At 51.1% G+C, this 17,614-nt stretch overlaps 1 protein-coding gene across 4 annotated transcripts in view; it reads right to left on the minus strand.

Annotated features, from left to right (window-relative positions):
* Positions 1 to 13,993, minus strand: part of PLEKHB1 (pleckstrin homology domain containing B1) — a 36,419-nt gene extending 22,426 nt beyond the window's left edge. Inside the window, exons 1-4 of one of the 4 annotated variants that reach the window (XM_073334623.2) lie at positions 13,916 to 13,993; positions 12,405 to 12,464; positions 9,959 to 10,111; positions 1,827 to 1,929 (exon numbers count right to left, since the gene is read on the minus strand). In XM_073334623.2, the coding sequence (XP_073190724.2) occupies positions 1,827 to 1,929; positions 9,959 to 10,111; positions 12,405 to 12,441 (293 nt within the window). In that variant the 5' untranslated portion in view covers positions 12,442 to 12,464; positions 13,916 to 13,993. Of the gene's footprint in view, positions 1 to 1,826; positions 1,930 to 9,958; positions 10,112 to 12,404; positions 12,465 to 13,652; positions 13,830 to 13,863 lie in introns of those variants that run through there. The other 3 variants (XM_073334632.2, XM_073334649.2, XM_073334638.2) reach the window with 3 other exon arrangements.
* Between the last annotated feature and the right edge of the window lie 3,621 nt (positions 13,994 to 17,614).

The following is a 17,614-nucleotide window of genomic DNA, read 5'->3' on the forward strand; positions in this document are numbered from 1 at the left end:
CTCCCTAGCTACATAGTGGAATTATTTACAGTACTGACTCCTAGACTGCGTGCAGAAATAGAATCATAGAATATCAGGGTTGGAAGGGACCCCAGAAGGTCATCTAGTCCAACCCCCGATAACTACAGGACAGTTCACTATTCCATCATCAGAATTTGGACTGGTTCTTAGGGCTCCTGCACTGGGATCTGCACTCACTTTAATCCCAGGTATGTAACTCAGAGGGGAAAAATATGTCCCTAATTAGTGAAAAACACTATGATACAGAAGATCTTATGTTTGTATGGAGTAGGTGAATAACTACAGTGCCAAGTTTGGTTTTTTTTCTTGTCTTGGGAGCCCGATAAATCATATTCCTTACGGCTACTTAAATTGATTAAAGTAATTAATAGCCACCACATCTATCCATGGTACTTATCTGGTCCTTGTTACTATAGTATTTAAGACCCTGACAACCCAGAACGTATATATCCTCACCACACCCTTGTGGGGTAGGGTGGTGCTATTATCCCTTGTGTACAGATTGGGAACCAAAGAACAATGACTTGTCCAGGATCACGTATCAGCCTGTGGTAGAGCAGGAAACTCCCAAGTCCCCATTTAGCACTATAACCACTGGACAATCCTTCCTCTGCCCAAACACAATGGAATTTGGTCTTATTCAACGCCACCTTAACCCTAGACGCCTGGAGAAAGTAAGAGCAAGATTCCTTTGATGGGTTCACAGTCAGGAAGCCACCCGGCTTGCTGGAAGTTTTCACAGTGCATGACCCCAGTTTAGCTGGGTGTGCGTGCATCCCCGTGACTTTAATGCTGTTTGACAGCCCCACTAATCTTTAATTCCCTGTTAGCTCATTCCCTGGGGCAGCACCATAGCCAGGGGTGCAGCTGGGTCATGTGATCACAGCAGGTCTGTTCTGGTGTCTAGCCTCTGATTATGCTCTTTAAAGTTATGTAAATCACTTCCCACTTCACCCGGGAAGAGGAGGGGGGAAATGCACACACAACAGGCCAGACACACACCTGGTGTAAATCATTTGAAGTCAGTTGGGTTGCTTGCACCAGAGATGAATTTGGCCCTGTGTGTTTTATATTGACTATCAGTGACACAAGAAGCACTCGGATCCTGTGTGAGGGGCACCAATATAAGAACCCAGATAGCCCGATACAGATGTGGCCCAAAAGTGAATCCAATGGGGGCACTCCTCACTGTAATTCAAGGCCAGCCATCACCCTTAACTTGAACGTTTTACACTCTGGGGAGGTAAGTTGATTATTATTGTAAAAGGTGCTGGATTGAGGCCGGGGTGCCGGAACAGGCGGGGGGGGGGGTTGTCAGGGGCCATGCCCCCCCTTTTATTTTTTCAATCTCTGTACAAGATGAGTTGCTGAGTGCTGCAAAAAGCAGCAAGAAATACCCCTGGTGAGTGTAGGCGAGTACTGCTTAGTATGATTAATAATAACGATAAGAACAACAGTAAAAATACTATTGTGTGGCGGGTGGGTGGGGTGCTTAGCAAACAGTCCCTTAACAATGTTGCCAACCCGATGCTGGAGCATGCTCCTTTCACCATGTTTGCGTTGTACAGGAGCAGACTCCATGGACGCTGCGGGACTGCTGTCCCCCAGACGGCGAATGGAAACACACCGTGGCTCCCAGGAGGGGGTGTCTCTTGCAACAGTCCAGTGACGTTTATGCCTCTGGCAGGTTTCTGGTCACTGGCCACGAACAAGCATTAAAGTGGAGCAGAGACAGGCATGGTATAAAATGGGGGCATCCTCGCCATCCTACCGCTGTTCGTGCGGCACCTCCGGGAGTTACTTACAACGCGTCGTCCTCACTCTCTGCACACAGGGTCACTTTGGAGCCATCTCGCAGCACAATCGTCATCAGGCAATCTCGGCTCTTCCCTTCCGGGGGCTGCACATCTGGAAGCCAAAGCACATCAGAGGAGTCAGGGCAGGGGTGCAGCTAGCAAACCTAGTATGTGCACGAGCGTGCACACGCTTGCTCGCTCGCACACACGCACACCCAGACAGCACCTCCTTCCCCTCAGGATCCGGGCACTCCAAGTCCCTAGTTGCAACCCCACGAAAGGGCCTCCCCCAGCCACATCCCCACGGCATGGCCAAGCCCCCCTGAACTATAACCTTACTGACCTTGGGGTGCCACTCAAGAGCCGTATGCTCAGGGGTTCATTGCCACTCCACAGTGGGCAAGCCTCACTCACTTTATTCAGGTGGGCATGGGTCTGTCCTGGAGAAGGGAGTGCTCACCCACCCCTCGGGGCGCGTGGGGCCCTTCCTGGTATCTGAGGGTACGATTTAGTTACGGAGATGAGGGAAGTCAGGGATTCCTCTGGGACTTTGGCTTTGACCGTCAGTGGTGGAGCCGGGGCTGTGCATCCCCGACCCACGACTTAGGCCTGAACTGGGGCTGTGTACCCCACCCCCATCGCAGCTGTGGCAGGAACCGGAGCTGTGCGAACCTTTTCCCCTGTGGCTTCGGATGGGGCCGGAGTCAGGGCAGCGCGCCATCCCCTTCACCCCTCCCCTGGGGCTTCAGCTGGGGCTGTGCGCCACCCCTCCCCTGGGGCTTCAGCTGGGGCTGGAGGCAGGCTGTGCACCCCTCCTGTCCCCTGTGCTGCGGCAAAAAGATGCGACTGCCCCTCCGGTTCTGCAGCTTCATGAGTTTTTCAGCACGCTCACACTCCTCGTGGGCTGCATGCCCGCTCCCCACGGCTTCGGCAGGGTCTGGAGCCGGGGCTGGGCCCCCTGTGGCAGTGGGGCTGGGGCTGTCAGTCCTTCCCATGGAGATTCCGACAGCCCTCTCTCCCCCCATTATTTTTAGTAAAAGTCACGGACAGGTCAGAGCTCCCATGAATTTTTGTCTATCGCCCGTGACCTGAGCGTGACTTTTACTAAAAATAACCGTGACAAAATCTTAACCTTACTGATACCAGACCAGCAGAGCCACGATGGGACTGGCAGCAAGCCCCGCCCCCATGCCTTTGCCCGATGGGACTGGCAGCAAGCCCCGCCCCCATGCCTTTGCCCGATGGGACTGGCAGCAAGCCCCGCCCCCATGCCTTTGCCCGGCAGAGGCTGCTAGAGCAACAGGCTTCAGAGATAACAGGTCACAGGGATGACTGAGGCAATTTGCCCCTCTCAGATCTATTGACTGAAGCTCTCCACAGACTCAGGCAGATGTCACCTCATCACTTACACACAGGTCTTGTTTTCAGTGTTTTCTTTGCAACCATGGGAGCTACAAACAGAACCACTCTCATTTTAAAGGTGCACAGAGATTCTAACCACGTCATCCTGGGAGGTCAGGAGCCTAGGCATGTCCATACAGCACCCCTACGTCTTCATCCAGCCCTGCCATCATCTCCCCCCAGTGCAGCCCTGCCGTCTCATGCATGGTGAGGGTGGAGCCAGCAATGCAGCAGGAAACATCTAGCCACGGGTCAGCAGTCTAAGAGAGCCTGCCAGTAATGGCATGACAATCACAGACCCTAGCAGTTAGGCTAATATGACAGGATGGACACCTAACCCAGAAAGAAACCCAGCCCTTCGGGTCAGAGCCAGTCAGCTAGCCCTTCCCAGCCCACTCATTAATAAATAAACAAATAAATAAATAATAATGACTTTCACTCATTGATCTGAAAACACTTTATGTAGCAGGGTCAGTATCATAATCCTCATTTTACAGATGGGGAAACTGAGGCACAGAGCAGGGACGTGACTTGCCCCAAGTCACTAAGCAGGTGAGTGGCAGAGCTGGGACTAGAACCCAGCTCTCCCAAGTTCCAGCTCAGTTTCCTGGCCATGCAGCCTCCCAGCAAACGACACAGCAGATACAATTCATTCTCCCTCACAGGCTGCCAAAGAGCCCTCTGGGGAAATGAGGCTGGCAGTCCTAGTCCAGAATCTGGTGGGCAGGACAGACTGTAGCGTGAGTGTAATGCAGTGCCTCTTGTCTGTCGTCCTGGGAATTACCTCTTTTGACCTGGAGCGCCCTCTGCCTATCGGTGCCTTGCTGCCGCTGGCCTCCCTGTCCCTCCCAGACCCCGGTGCCCCTTTATCTGGGGGTTCTGCCCCAGCAGTATCCCCCCCAGTCTCTGGGTCTGCACTCCCCGGGGATCCCCCAAACCCCATAATCCCACCTTGCCTCAGCCTATGGGCTACTGCCAGTCACCATCTAGCCCTCTTTCACTGGGCCCAACTTCAGTCTGTATAAGCCAGTCATCACAGGCAAGGGGGGTAGGACCTACTGCCTCTACCCAGCCCCGGGCTGCCCCTTTGGAGCCCCCGAACCTATTTAGGCCCTGCACAAGGCCCTGCAGCCTGGGGGGTTTCCAGGCAGAAGCTCCCCAGCTCTCTTGCCTTCCCCCAACACTGCCCCACCTCAGGTTCCCGTTTAGGTCCCAGGCAGGCAGGTCCTTCCCTCTCTGCAGTCAGAGAGAGACAGCCTGCTCCTGGCCCACTGCTCTCTTATAAGGGCCAGCTGGGCCCTGATTGAGCTGGCCACAGCTGCAGCTGCTCCCTTAAGCAGCCTGGGCTTTTCTCCCAGCCCCTAGCCCTCTCCCAGGGCTGGCTTTAACCCTGTCAGGGCTGGAGCGGGTGACCACCCTGCCACAGTGAGCCACTCACACGATTTCTGTCCTCTCCAGCAGAGAGAAGCCAGAGGCTGTCAGATCAGGGCTGAGCCATATCAGTAGGGGGTACATGGGGGAAGCTCGGGCTGCCGTCTTTGGGGTTGTCAAGCTGGCACCTGGGCACGTCCCAGCACTTGTTTCCATGGGCTCAGGTACTGCCCAGATAGCACGGGACCAGAACTGCTGCAGCGCTCCCAGACCCAGGATGGGCCTGAACTATCCCATCTCCCCGGGTCAGTGGTTCTCAACCTATTTACCATTGCGGGCTGCATCCAATACTACCTATATGGCCCTGAGGATGTCACATGGGCCGCAGCTGTGTGCTGATTGGGCCGCAAGAGGCCCACGGGCCGCAGGTTGAGAACCACCTTCCTGGCAGTTCTGCCTAAGGGGCCCCTCCCTCAGGATGAGAGTGAACATTACCTGGCTTCACTTGGCACAACCACTAGGGGAGCTTCCCTTTGCCTCCCCTTGCCCTCCAGAGAGGCCTGCCAACCAGGGAAACACCACCACAGACAGGGGCATCCTCTGCAAGGGAATGCTGCTCTCCAACCCTGACTCCAGAGCCCCGGTAGCATAGCTACTCTGGGGGCGAGCAGGCAGACTGGGAAGCTCCAAGTGACAGCGGCCGCTCCCGAGAACAAAGGATAACAGCAGCACTACGAGGAGGCGTTCTGCTGCCGAGGGAGGAGCAGCTCCCTGTGCTGGTGGTCAGGCGCAGAGTGCTGGTCTCAGAGCATCATCTCCGGTCTGGAGGGGCTGCTCGGAGTGGAGTAACCCAACAGGAGAGAGTTCCTCCTGCATAGTGACGTGGAGCTGTACTTCCCCATGAGGTCGGCTGCAATCTGCTGCCCAACAGACTAACGCTGCTGGGACTCCTGATTGCCACAGACGAGCCTACCCCAGCCCAGGAGGGATGGAAGCCGCTCGGCCACGTGATCTTCTCCTCGGAAGGCAAAGAGCAAACAAAAAGAGTGAGGACGAGCACTAATGCAAAGTCAGATGGGCTGGTGATGGCGGGGCAGGGCACTGCTGCAGGAGGAAGCTTGCAACAACGCAGCAAGGTCTGTCACACTTTGCTGGAGATAGTGACCCTTGTTTGCTCCTTTATTTATACTCTGCCCTAGGGTTAAGTCAGGTTTACGGCTGGCTGCCAGCTCTGGAGAGTGAGTCCTCTAGTTACATGCAGCTGCCTTCCAACAGTCCCTGCACATGCCTTCTCCTTGAGCTGGAGGGACCAGTGACAACTGAGGCACAGGCTAAGTGACTTGCCAGAGAAGTCTGGGCTGGGAACAGAACCCTGCTCACCGGAGTTCCCAGTCCAGTGCCTTAACCACCCTTCCCCCTCTATAACAGGTTAGACCAGGGAACAGGCAAGAGCTGGGAATGGGTAGAGACCCAGCCCAGTTTGGGTGTCACTGTCATACCAGTGATAATCTCTTGAATGAGGGAGTGGTTCCGCAGCCTATCCAGTCGTTCCTTGCTGAAGGAAGAGCAAAGCAGCCCTGTGATGTGGATACTTGCCCACTAAGCGTGTCAACTCCAGTTTACATTGGCTAGCAAAAAGCTTTCACTCGCTAACAGCCTGGGACAGGTTTGAACCAGGAAACGAGAGTTGCAAGGCTTTCTGTCATACCCTACATCATACCAGTTCCCTGAGCCATTCCTAAGGGAGTCTGATGTTACACTGTTTACAGTTACAGCCCCCTTGAAATACAGCACTGTTTTGAAGGAAGAAACCCCAGGACATAGTTTGCCTTTCTGTGCCTCTTTCATTTCAGGGTCTCAAAGCAAACTTGCATACTTCAATGAGTTAAATCTCATCACCCCTGTGTGAGGCAGAGACACATCATCATCACGTTGTTACAGATGGGGAAGCAACGCAAGAGAGAAAGTGACTTGCCCAAGGTCATGTAGGAAGCCTGTGGCCGAGCCAAGACTAAAACCCAGACACCTAGCTATCCTCCTAGTTCGTCATCATCAAGGCAAATTCCAAAGGGACGTGGCCTCCTTGCTGAGCAAGCACTACCCGGATTGATCTCTTGCTGGGTCCTTAAAACGATCTGGCTGGATGTTCGGCCTGTGTCTGTTCTTGGCAATCTTATCGCACCGCTGAAGCTGTTGGCCCACATGATCGCTGACTACGTAGTGGCATTCCTTGGGAAATGTGCTTCGCAATTCATTGGTCTTCCTGCTGGTTGCATGCCCACAACGGGAGTTGAACGCAAGCAAGTGATGAACTAATTGGGCTCCAGGGATGCTAAGGCCCAGTCCCCTGCTCTAGCCACTGGAGGATGAATGGCAAAGAAGCCAGCAACAATCCCAGATAAAGCATAGAGACAGAGCATGGTTCAGGCAAACAGCAGCACAAAGGAGAGATTTGCAGAAGGTTAGTTTGTTGGGCCCCTTCTCCTCAGGTTTATGGTGTATGGAATGTAGGTGCAGCTGGGGACAATACTGCACAGGTAAGAAGGGGCAGCCATCTTAGCTCCAGGGCTCCTTGAGAACACCATGAGCCCTGGCAGGTACAGCCATGAACCCAGAGGAGACAAACATCACCAACTGTGGCTGTCTGTCATATCCAATGACAACGTCAGACTCACAGCAACACCTGTATTCTCTTGTGGCCGTATAGTCCAGCCTCCGAGGAGCAAGGTTGTGAACAAATGTCATGCAGGAATACATCGTTTCCCCCTGATGACTTGGCGTGACCAAAAACAAGTAGTTTGAATAACCCAAGCACTTAAAAACAAGGAACTGAACAGTTAAGGAGACATCATTAATACTACATTGCCCCATACAATATAAACAAACAATTTTTTTAAAAAAAAGCATTTAATCACAACACAATAACCTTAACTCTGACCTGTGGAATGCTGGAAAATTTTGTTTTAAGTTGTTTACGGGGGCTTTTTTTACTTTATTTTTGCTATCTTTAATACTCCAAAATCAATTTTTAAATAAAGGATTATTGTTAATTGGGCAATATAGGTTAATACTTTAGCAACCAGCAGTTTTTGGATAAACTGTTTATTCCTGCCATTTCTTGCTGCGTTTGTAGTCTATTGGGAAAAGTGTATAACGCTCATTTAGGATAATATTGGTGGATATGTTGATGATGTGTATTTTTGGAATTTTGTAAATCTATCAGTTTATGGCTTGAACTGATTGCTTGAATGAAAGCTTCTGGAATTTCCCAAGGTTTTTTGGTTGGCTTTTATATAGCTTGCATTTTTCCTAGTGTATAGGTAAGTAAAGACACCATATTTTAAGTTTTATATAAAAGAGAGAGATGGATTACAATAGATTTTCTTCAAATGGAGCCAATGCAGGAGTTTAAGTAGATTGAACTGTGGAAATTGGAAGGGCAACAGCAAACCATTATGAGCAAAGGGGAGATGAGAAATTAGGGGTGGAAGTGGGAGTAAAAATTTCCACTTTTTGGTGACCTGTTATCCAAACCTGGTTTGATACATTTTCTTCAGACTTGGCAGAAATCTCAGACTAAATCTGGCAATTTTCAGGCCAAACTGATTTGTCAAGCCAAAAAGTGATATGAGATCTAAAACACGGCTTTATAATGGAATCTATCAACAACCTGACCTATGGAAAGGAAAGAAAAACTCTTGCCTCTCCATAATCAAGCACTTTGAGATCCTCAGAGAGAGGGCTCTATAGAAATGCAGTGTTGTTATTGCGATTAGAAGCACAAGAAAGGAGCTTTGTGCCATAGGAGTTTCCTTTGTTCCAACTGCCTGAGGGATAATACAACTTGCCGACTCAATACAGTACCATGTATTGAGTCACCAGAACAACAACAAAATGCAAACCAAGGAAGAGAGAGACTCTCCCTCTTCACCCAAAAGAAAAACGGGCTCACATCTTGTGTAGAGTATATTCCACTGCCCCGGGCTCGTGTATTCATTATGTAGTACTCAGACATATATTCAGACACATTCTCGGATTCACGTAGCGTTTATTATAATCAAGAGTTCAGGTTCCAAATAAGTCCTCATCAACAACAGAAGGAACAGGTCACTCACAAGCTCAACACCTCACTTCAAGCAATAAGCAGCATCTCACTTAGTCACCGAGGTAACAAGCATGCCAGCCCTCACTCCAACTGCCTAACCACTGGTGTTCTCTATAGTCCCTCAAGAAATGGTCTTGTCTTGGGAGACATGTGAAAACTGGAGTTTTGGAGAAGAGACCGTTGCTTTCTCTGTGGATTGTGGGAACAAGATGAAAATGAATTTCAGGGAACCAAGGTTCAGAACATTGGCTTGGGTTTGCCTGGACTCTGCCATCTCTGAAATGGCGGAAGTTTGACATGTGAGGTGCTTTTGAAGTTACATCTACATAGGACTGCGAAGTTGTATCTTTTGGTCATTATTAGGGGACTTTTCTCCCTTTCCCAGAAGGGGCCCAGAGAACCCAGCCTTGCCCACATTGAATACCTTCACCCCATGGAGTGGGCAGCAGATTGGAAAGCTCACGCATGATTAACCCCAAAGGAAGGCAGAGGTTCCAGAGATGAGGGACGTGTTTGGGTAATGGAGGCGGCACACAGCCGTCCTGTTCAGGACACTTTGGTTTAGAAGCCCACAACGAGCTCTGCTCCTCTGGAGGTGGGACAGCAGGCGACGCATACCAGACATGGCGAGCAGAAGCCACTCATCGCCAGGTAAACAAACCTGCAGAGCACCCCTACGGATCACCTCGCAGCCAGAGCACATGGCGCAGTCGTGGAGGTCACAACTAGGACAGGGGCAGAGTGAGCCGAAAGAGCGAGGACGGAACCCCAGAACTGACGCATGAAACAGCGAGTTTATTTTTATTACAGCATCCCTTTAAATCACGCAAGTCCAACAAGGCCACAACACTGAGTGTGAACATGAAAGGCAGCATAGTCCAGCGGGTGGAGCATTGCACTGAGAGTCAGAGCTGGGTGCTAATCCCGGTTCTGCCACTGACTCAGTGTGACCTTGCCAAGGAACGTCTGTGCCTCAGTTTCCCCACTTGTACAGTGGAAGACAAGGATACTTGCCTCTTTTTGTAAAGGGCAGTGTAATTGATGGATAAATGAAGCAGTAGTATTATTTACCAAAGAGCAGCAGAATGCTCAGCTCCATACTAGACAGAGTAACTAGCTTAGCAGCACACTACAAAGACAGACAGCATGCACAAACCAGACACTGGGAGCCTCAGGGGACAGTTCTCCCAACATCTTAGACACTGCAGAAGCAAGGGCGTAGAAAGCGCGAGGTGCAGCGGGACCCCCAGAGGTATTCGCTCACCTCTGCATTCGCGGCCAGTCTTTATGTCCCGGCAGTTGAATTTGATGTGGATCCTGCCCTCCAGGTCACGCTGAGTCTCATCCTGGTAATATACAAGGCCACCATCTAGCCACAGGACAAACCAGTTCCTTTTCCAGCGTCGCAAAATGGAACCTGCAATAGCAAGGAGGAAGGGGGTGAGGGCAAAATCCAGACAGACGTCAGTCATTCAGATAGTAGTACGTTCCTCCTGCAGGGCTGCTGATAGGGCAAAGCATCCAACCTCTTGTTCTCACCGCCTCTGAGCGCTACACACGCCTCGTTGAAACAAGGAGAGCTTTGCTGACTTCAGCTTCCAGCCACTGGATCTCACTCTGCCTTTGGTTGCTAAATTAAAAAGCCCTTTTAGTTTGCGGTATTCTTCTCTCCCATGTAGGTTTTAACACATGAAAGGCTTGTCTTACTGGAGACAGACCAGACACCCAGTTTGAGTTGCTGAGTGGGGAGCACAGGTCTTGCTTTAAAGCAGAAAATAACAGCCCAAAGCAAAGACCAGTCTGATAAACAGAAACATACAGACAACCGTGAGGTGTGCTGCGTGGCGAAAGCACGCTCAGGATCTTAGATTGTCTCATACCTGAGCCCTTTGGAGGCAAGGGGCAGCGTCACAGTAGCAGAGCAGGGATAGTGCTTCTCAGGGTATGTCTACACTGGAGCTGGAGGTGTCATTTCCAGCTTGAGGAGACATACCTGTGCTAGATTTGATCAAGCTAGCGTGCTAAAAATGGCAGCGTAGCTGTGGGAGGAGCTAGCGGTCCTAAGTGCGTAACAGCAGACCTCGGACAGGATTACGATCGGGTTGGCCACCCCCGCTGCTCACTCTCTGTAGCTATGCTTTTATTTCTAGCACGGTCAGAGCTAGCACACGTACATCTCCTTGCGCTGGAAAGTACCTGGCCAGCTCCAAGTGTAGACCCACCCGCAAAGTCACAATTCTGTCCTTGCTTCCCCCGGCTACAGGGGTGAAATAGGATGCCCCAGCCCTTTTGATGGCACAACTCACTGCCCCCTTCATTCTGGCTCAGCTCTGCTGGCATGGCATCATGGGGGGGCGGAGTTTTGGCTTTTTACTTCCTGCCCATCTGAGGAGGAGAGTAGCAGCTATGTTGCTCTGGCCCCTATGTGGGGTCTGGAGCTGTAGAGTAGACAGCTTGCTCAGGGAGTAAGCAGGCTCCTTATACCTTCTGTATATAGTCAGGTTCATTACTGAGCCCTTTTGTCTTTCTTCCTCATGTCTGATTTACTGCAAGCTCTTTGGTGCTTGGCCCTGTTCATTATTGTTTCTCCATGTAAAGCCCCTAGAGCATTTGGGGGCACTCGGGGTCTGATTCTCCTCTGCCTTGCCCCTTGTGTAGTGGTTGACACCTGGGAAAAGTGAAGGGAAGGTGATGCCAGAACAGAATGGTGGTGTTTCACACCCAGCGGTAAGCAGCTGCACAAAGCATAGAGCAGTGGAGAATCCGGCCCAATATAGTTCAAATAGGGAAGGCCAAAAAGTTTTAATCAGGGCCCCCAACAAGCGCTTTACAAACAAAGGAGAAATCACAGCAACTTGGTCACATACTCAGCTCTCAGATACCACGCTGCTGGGAGGGATAGAAAAACCTACTCTGGGGCCAGACTGTTAACCCTTGACTCACCTGGGTGATGAATTACTCGCCTGAGTAGTCTCACTGACTTACTTGGCTGAAGTATTCCTCACCAAGTGCGAATTAGGAGACAAAATCTGGCCCACAGATTGTTACAATGAAAGTAAGGTCAACAAAGACAATAGCTGGTGCTTGTGACAGGCTTGTGCTATTGCAGTCATTCCCAGGCCCAGAACAACTAGAGTTGGAGTGACAGGAGCACAATGGCCCGCCAGGTACAGCCTTCACGTCATTACCAGGGCACGGCTATTCAGGAAGCATAGCACAGTACTGGAAGTCACGTGTCCTGGGTTTTCTCAAACAGAAAGACAGCCTAGATTTGTAAGGCCAGATGGGGCCATCTAGCCTGACTCTTACATAATACAGACCAGTTACACTCAGTAATTCTTACACTTAGCCCAGTAACTTGTTATTGAACTAAAGCATATACTTTAGTAGATCTCTATCATCAGAGGCAGGATTGTCTGCTATCAGGTTCTTACACACTTTAGGGCAATTCCAAGAGCCCAGTCCTCAAGGCAAACACACTATCTTGCAGCCAGTGGGTTAACATGAAATGTTTAAGTGCTCAGGATCCAGGCTGTGCATGTAATAAGCACATCAGCCAGCTACCCAGAGCATGTGAAGAAAAAAGTTGTCCCCAAATACCCACAACAACGAGGACCCAGCCAGGAGAAGCCAGCCCAGTGCACCCCTCCCCTCCCAAATAAAGAGAGATCTTTTTGGCATGACACAGCTAAATTACAGACTGAACTTACTCTGTCTCCAAAGCCAGCCGCTCTTCATCAGCGCCATTGCTTTAAAAGGCCTTTCCAAACCTATCAAGGCAGGAACATCAAAGGCACGGAGTTAAAATAAACAACCACAGTGGAGTCTGTCATTGCCATCTAAATAACGCAGCAGCTTTCCCGGAAGCTACTGTCTTAACTACTGCGTTTCCCACATGCAGGCTTCCCCTAGCAACTGTGAAAATAAAGTATTTTGGGTTCTAAATTTAAGAGCTAATCTGGGTCAAATAGATGCAGTATTTAATTATCTGTGTGATATGAACTGAGGAGGGAAAAAAACTCCACTACCTTTCTTTACACCATTAATCATATTGGGATTTAGGGATTAGCAGCTCTCCTGTATATGCAAGTGGAGAAATCCAGAACATACCTGCAATCACAAGCAATAACTCCCAAAGGCTTTGGTAACTTTCCACAGTGACTGATAGGCAAAAAGCAAACAAGTGTTGCAAATGGATGAAAATTAGCTCTTACTAGAGTTTAAAAAGCCCATTAGTGCATAAAAATCATAGAAGTGTAGGACTGGAAGGAGGCCTTGAGAGGTCATCTAGTCCAGTCCCTTGCACTCATGGCAGGACTACGTAATAACTAACCCACCCATTCCTGACAAAAAGAAAAGGAGTACTTGTGGCACCTTAGAGACTAACCAATTTATTTGAGCATGAGCTTTCGTGAGCTACAGCTCACTTCATCGGATGAGCTCATGCTCAGATAAATTGGTTAGTCTCTACGGTGCCACAAGTCCTCCTTTTCTTTCTGCGGATACAGACTAACACGGCTGCTACTCTGAAACCTCTCCTGACAGGTGTTTGTCTAACCTGTTCTTAAAAACCTCCAAAGACAGAGATTCCACAACCTCCTCGGGCAATTTGTTCAAGTGCTTAACTACCCCGACCAAGGCAACAGCCAAAGGGGGGGGGGGTAAAAGACAGGAATACACCCACTTCTTTTAAGTCAAGAGTAGCAAGACACAATTTTCAGTCCTTTTGGGGGGGGGGGGGATAAGAGATGTTACTAACTTACATCAGTATGTATGTATGTATGTACATTACATACAGCCTGAGAGCCAATCTATGACCCGTCGTCTCACATATTTCAGTGTTTATGGACCAATACGCAGCATTCCTAAGCGACCCACCAGTTGTATCATGCAGCCACACCGTACAGCGGCGCACATCTCTAAGCCACACCCCTGGACAGCGCCTCGGTGTTGCCTACCTCCCCTCCCGGCGCATCACCTGTCTACTGTCCTCGGGTGGAAACAGCTCAGGCATCCCGCTTACTGGCAAATTTCACTGCACGCTCGTGCTGCCACCGTGGAAATTCACGGGCAGGCGGCAACTCCTGGCGCCCAGTCCGCCTGCCGACCCCTCGCCCCCACCGGCCGCCTGCTGCCAAACACATCCCGCGCCAGCCCGGGCAAACTTACAGCCAGCCCGGCGCGCACCCCCCGGCAGCCGCCAGCTCTGCGCACCCTTTACCTGGGACTGTGCAGGCCCCTGCCACGCGCCGCGGCTCTAGAACCCCCGCCTCTGTGACGCGCGTGGCCAGCCGCGCGCGCGCCGCGAGCCAGCACCGCGCCCACAGCCGCGGCCGGAGCGCGGCTCGCGCCGCACGCTGGGAGTTGTATTTTGCAGCCGGCGGCCTGCCCGGCGGGGCGAGCCAGGGCGGAACGACAGCCCCCAGGATGCAACGGGGCCGCTTGCTTCGCCGGCTGGATGTGCCCGGCGCAGGTCAGGCAGAAGGGGCGGCAGGTGCCCCTGCTCAGGCTGCCTGAAGCGGGGCTTGCTTTCCTTGCCCCCCCGCTGCAAGCTCCGGCTGGGTGGCGTGCAGAGGAACAGGCGCAGGGCTGAATCGGGGCAGGGCCAGCAGAAGCGGCCGGGCGGTCTCCGCCGGGGCCCCTGCCACGCAGCCGGGGCTGTCTGTTTTTAGTCGCGCTTCAGCCGCTTGGCAGAGAGGATGCGCCGGTGGCCTCGCAGGGAGGGGATCGCAGGGAAGAAGCGGACACTGGGACGCGCCGGGTGTGTCCCCTTGCATAAGGCTCTGGGGAGGGGAGGGCAGCCGCGATCCCACGGCGCCTAAGCCAGGGCAGTGAGCTCGGTGTGTGGAGACATAGGCGCGCTCGCCGCCACTCGAGGTGGGAAAGGCCCGGCAGGCCACCTTGCCGCTGGATGGATGTGGGGCGGACACACACAGGGCGTCGCTCAGGCCTGGGCAGGATTGTTTCCCACAGTATATTACCCGGTGCTTTTGTCCGATCTGGCTTTGAATGTCCTGAGTTAGGGGGCTCCCACCCCTGGGGCGGTATCCCGCCGCCAAGCAGAATGGGTTGGGACTTGGGAGGAAATCCCTAGCCGGCAGCGCTGAAGTTGTGGGACGCGCTTAGGAGCAAGTGTGCACCGTTCTGAGCTGTGGCTGCCTACTGAGTCTAGGGTGTACCTGGGCTGTGTTTGCACATATTACATCCTGTGACGGGGCGGGGGGCTTAGACAGAACCTGCCCTACCGGTTAACAAGCAGCCTGTCTGCTAATAAAGGCTGAGACCCCACCCCAGGGTCTCAAGTTATTGCTGTCTCAGACAGCTCTGAGGGGCCAGTAGCCGGTGAGCAGGTGCAGAGCTGCAATGAGCATTTCTGTAGCCCCTCCTGTGACATTCCATTCCACCTTCCTTATGAAAATATGCATATGATGTGAATATGACATAACTGAGATATACTTTATGCAAGATGGGTCTTGTGAGATATCGTTGGAAAGGTTATGAGTTACTGAATGCTTTCAGAGCAGCAGCCGTGTTAGTCTGTACCCGCAAAAAGAAAAGGAGGACTTGTGGCACATTTGTTAGTCTCTAAGGTTGCCACAAGTCCTCCTTTTCGATTTACTGAATGCGATTATCCAATGTGTATGCCCGTATCATTGCTTTATCTGAAGTTAGGAATATTGACTATGCATCTGTATTTTAACTATGCTACTTTGGGTGACGCCCACTGCTAACACTTCAGGTACAACAATGGAAAAGCCAGACGGCCCATCAGTGAGGACAATGGACTGTGAAAAGCTTGGCCCTCCTGTGGACCCTCCATACTGCCACTGACTCATGGACGCTGTGTCAGGTGGTCTTGTGTCCTGATGCTAAACATTACCTGGGATTTCTTGTAATTTTCCACTGTAAGGGGGGGATGTCAAGTTTGGGAAACAAAGGATTCCCGCCTTATGCAAAACCTATTTAAGGGTTGGGAGGAAGGCAAACAGGACTCCTCTCTTCAGTCTGTCTGCCCAAGAAGAAAGACTGCAAAAGCCACCTGAAGGGAAGGCGGGGGTGGGGTGCGGTGGGGTGGGGGAGTCCAGTCTGAGACAGGGGTCCAGTCTGAAAAGGAACAAAACTGGAACTCTGAACCACAGAAACTTTTCAAACGGCCTGCAACAATATCTAGGGTGAGAAATACTATTTGTAACCAATTTCTTTAGTGAAACTAGCTTAGTTTGCGTGTTTGATTTCACTTGCTTAGTAATCTGCTTTGTTCTGTTTGTTATCCCTTTTACCACTTAAAAGCTACCTTTCATAGCTAATAAAATTTGTTTTGTTTATTATTAAACCCAGTTTCTGTAATTTCTAACTGTGGGGGCAAGAAGTGTGCACACCTCTCTCCACATTGAGGGAGGGGGCGAATATCATAATATATCTTTGGGTCTGCACTCTAAGGGAGGTGGACACCTGAGTGCTGGGAGAAAGTCCCTTAAGCTGAGTCTCCCCAGAGCTGATCTGCAGCTGGGTGTGGCCCTACCTGTGTGTGTGTTAGAGAAGGCTTTAATAGCCTAGCTCAGCAAGACAGGTTAAAGGGGGCCCATGCTGGCAGAACAGGTAGACTCAGTGGTATCTCAACACATCAGGTGGCTTCCCAAGGGGTCCAACCCATCACACCTTCCATCCAAGAATCTAAAAGCACTCCACAAACTTTGACTGATTCAGCCTCACCTCATCCCTGTCGAATCAGAGAGGTGTGAATGATATGCCCCAGCCTACACAGGGAGTCAGTGGCAGAGTTGGGAACAGAACCTAGGTCTTCTGATGCCTGGTTTTCTGGTCTGCAACATCCTGTTGCCTCCCATTATGCAACCTACGGAATGTACACTGTTTTATTTGCTCTGCCTTTGAGCTGTGTTACTGAGGAGGAGACTTTGAGAAGGAACAGTCCTCCTGTTTGGGAGAAGCCTGGGAAAAGCCTCTCAGTAATATTGAATCAACAGCTCATGCTGCTAGCATCCTGGCTGTGCCTACCATGAAGAAGCATGCAGCACTGCCAGACTCCTGTGATCGGGAATGGCTATTGGTATCACTGAATCACAGCAGCCACACTGAAGAAAAACAGGAAAAACATGGACACATGCACATTTGAGTTAAAAAAGAAACTGCTACTTTATTCTGCAGCAGGGCTTGCTTTGAAACTGCCTCCCAGGCGTGACCCCTTGCTCAGCTACATGAGGTGGGTACCATGTTAAAAGACAAGAGTCAAGGGGGGAAAAGAGATGGACAGCCAGAGAAAGGCCATTCCAGACAGCAGGAGAGGAGATGCACAAAGCATGTCACAGTTGGGTGAAGGGATCAGAGAAGAGGCCAGTTGTAGGTGAATGGAGGGAGTGGGAAGACGAGTAGAGAGCGAGAAGGTGTTTGAAAGACTGCAGAAGGTATTAATAGCAAGGAGGCCATAAGCTCTTTGGAGCAGGGACACTGTCTCATAGCTTTGTATATAGTGCCTAGGACAACGGGCCCCTGACTGGAACCTCTAGGCGCTACTGTAATAGTAACAATAAAAATAAATGATGTTTATATTACAGCAGCGCCTAGAGGCATCAACAGAAATTGGGGCCCCATTGTAGTAGGTGCTGTACGCACGCAGCGAGAGACAGTCCTAGTCTGGAAGAGCTTGTTGTCTAAATAGACCAGAGAGACAAAGGGCAGGAAGGAAAACATAGGTGCAGCAAGGTCACCCAGCAGGACAGCGGCAGAGCTGGGAATAGAACTTAAGTCTGCTAAGTCCCAGTACGATGCCCTAACCACTAGAACACACTGCCTTGATATTTGAAGAGATTTCTGAAATGAACGGGGAACCAGTTGAAAAGCAGAATTCTGCTCCCAACATGAGCACAGCCTGAAACACAAAGAGGTTAGGAGAAGTTCTTAC

The sequence above is a fragment of the Lepidochelys kempii genome, chromosome 1 (assembly GCF_965140285.1).
Source record: "Lepidochelys kempii isolate rLepKem1 chromosome 1, rLepKem1.hap1, whole genome shotgun sequence".
Lineage (NCBI taxonomy): Eukaryota > Metazoa > Chordata > Testudines > Cheloniidae > Lepidochelys > Lepidochelys kempii.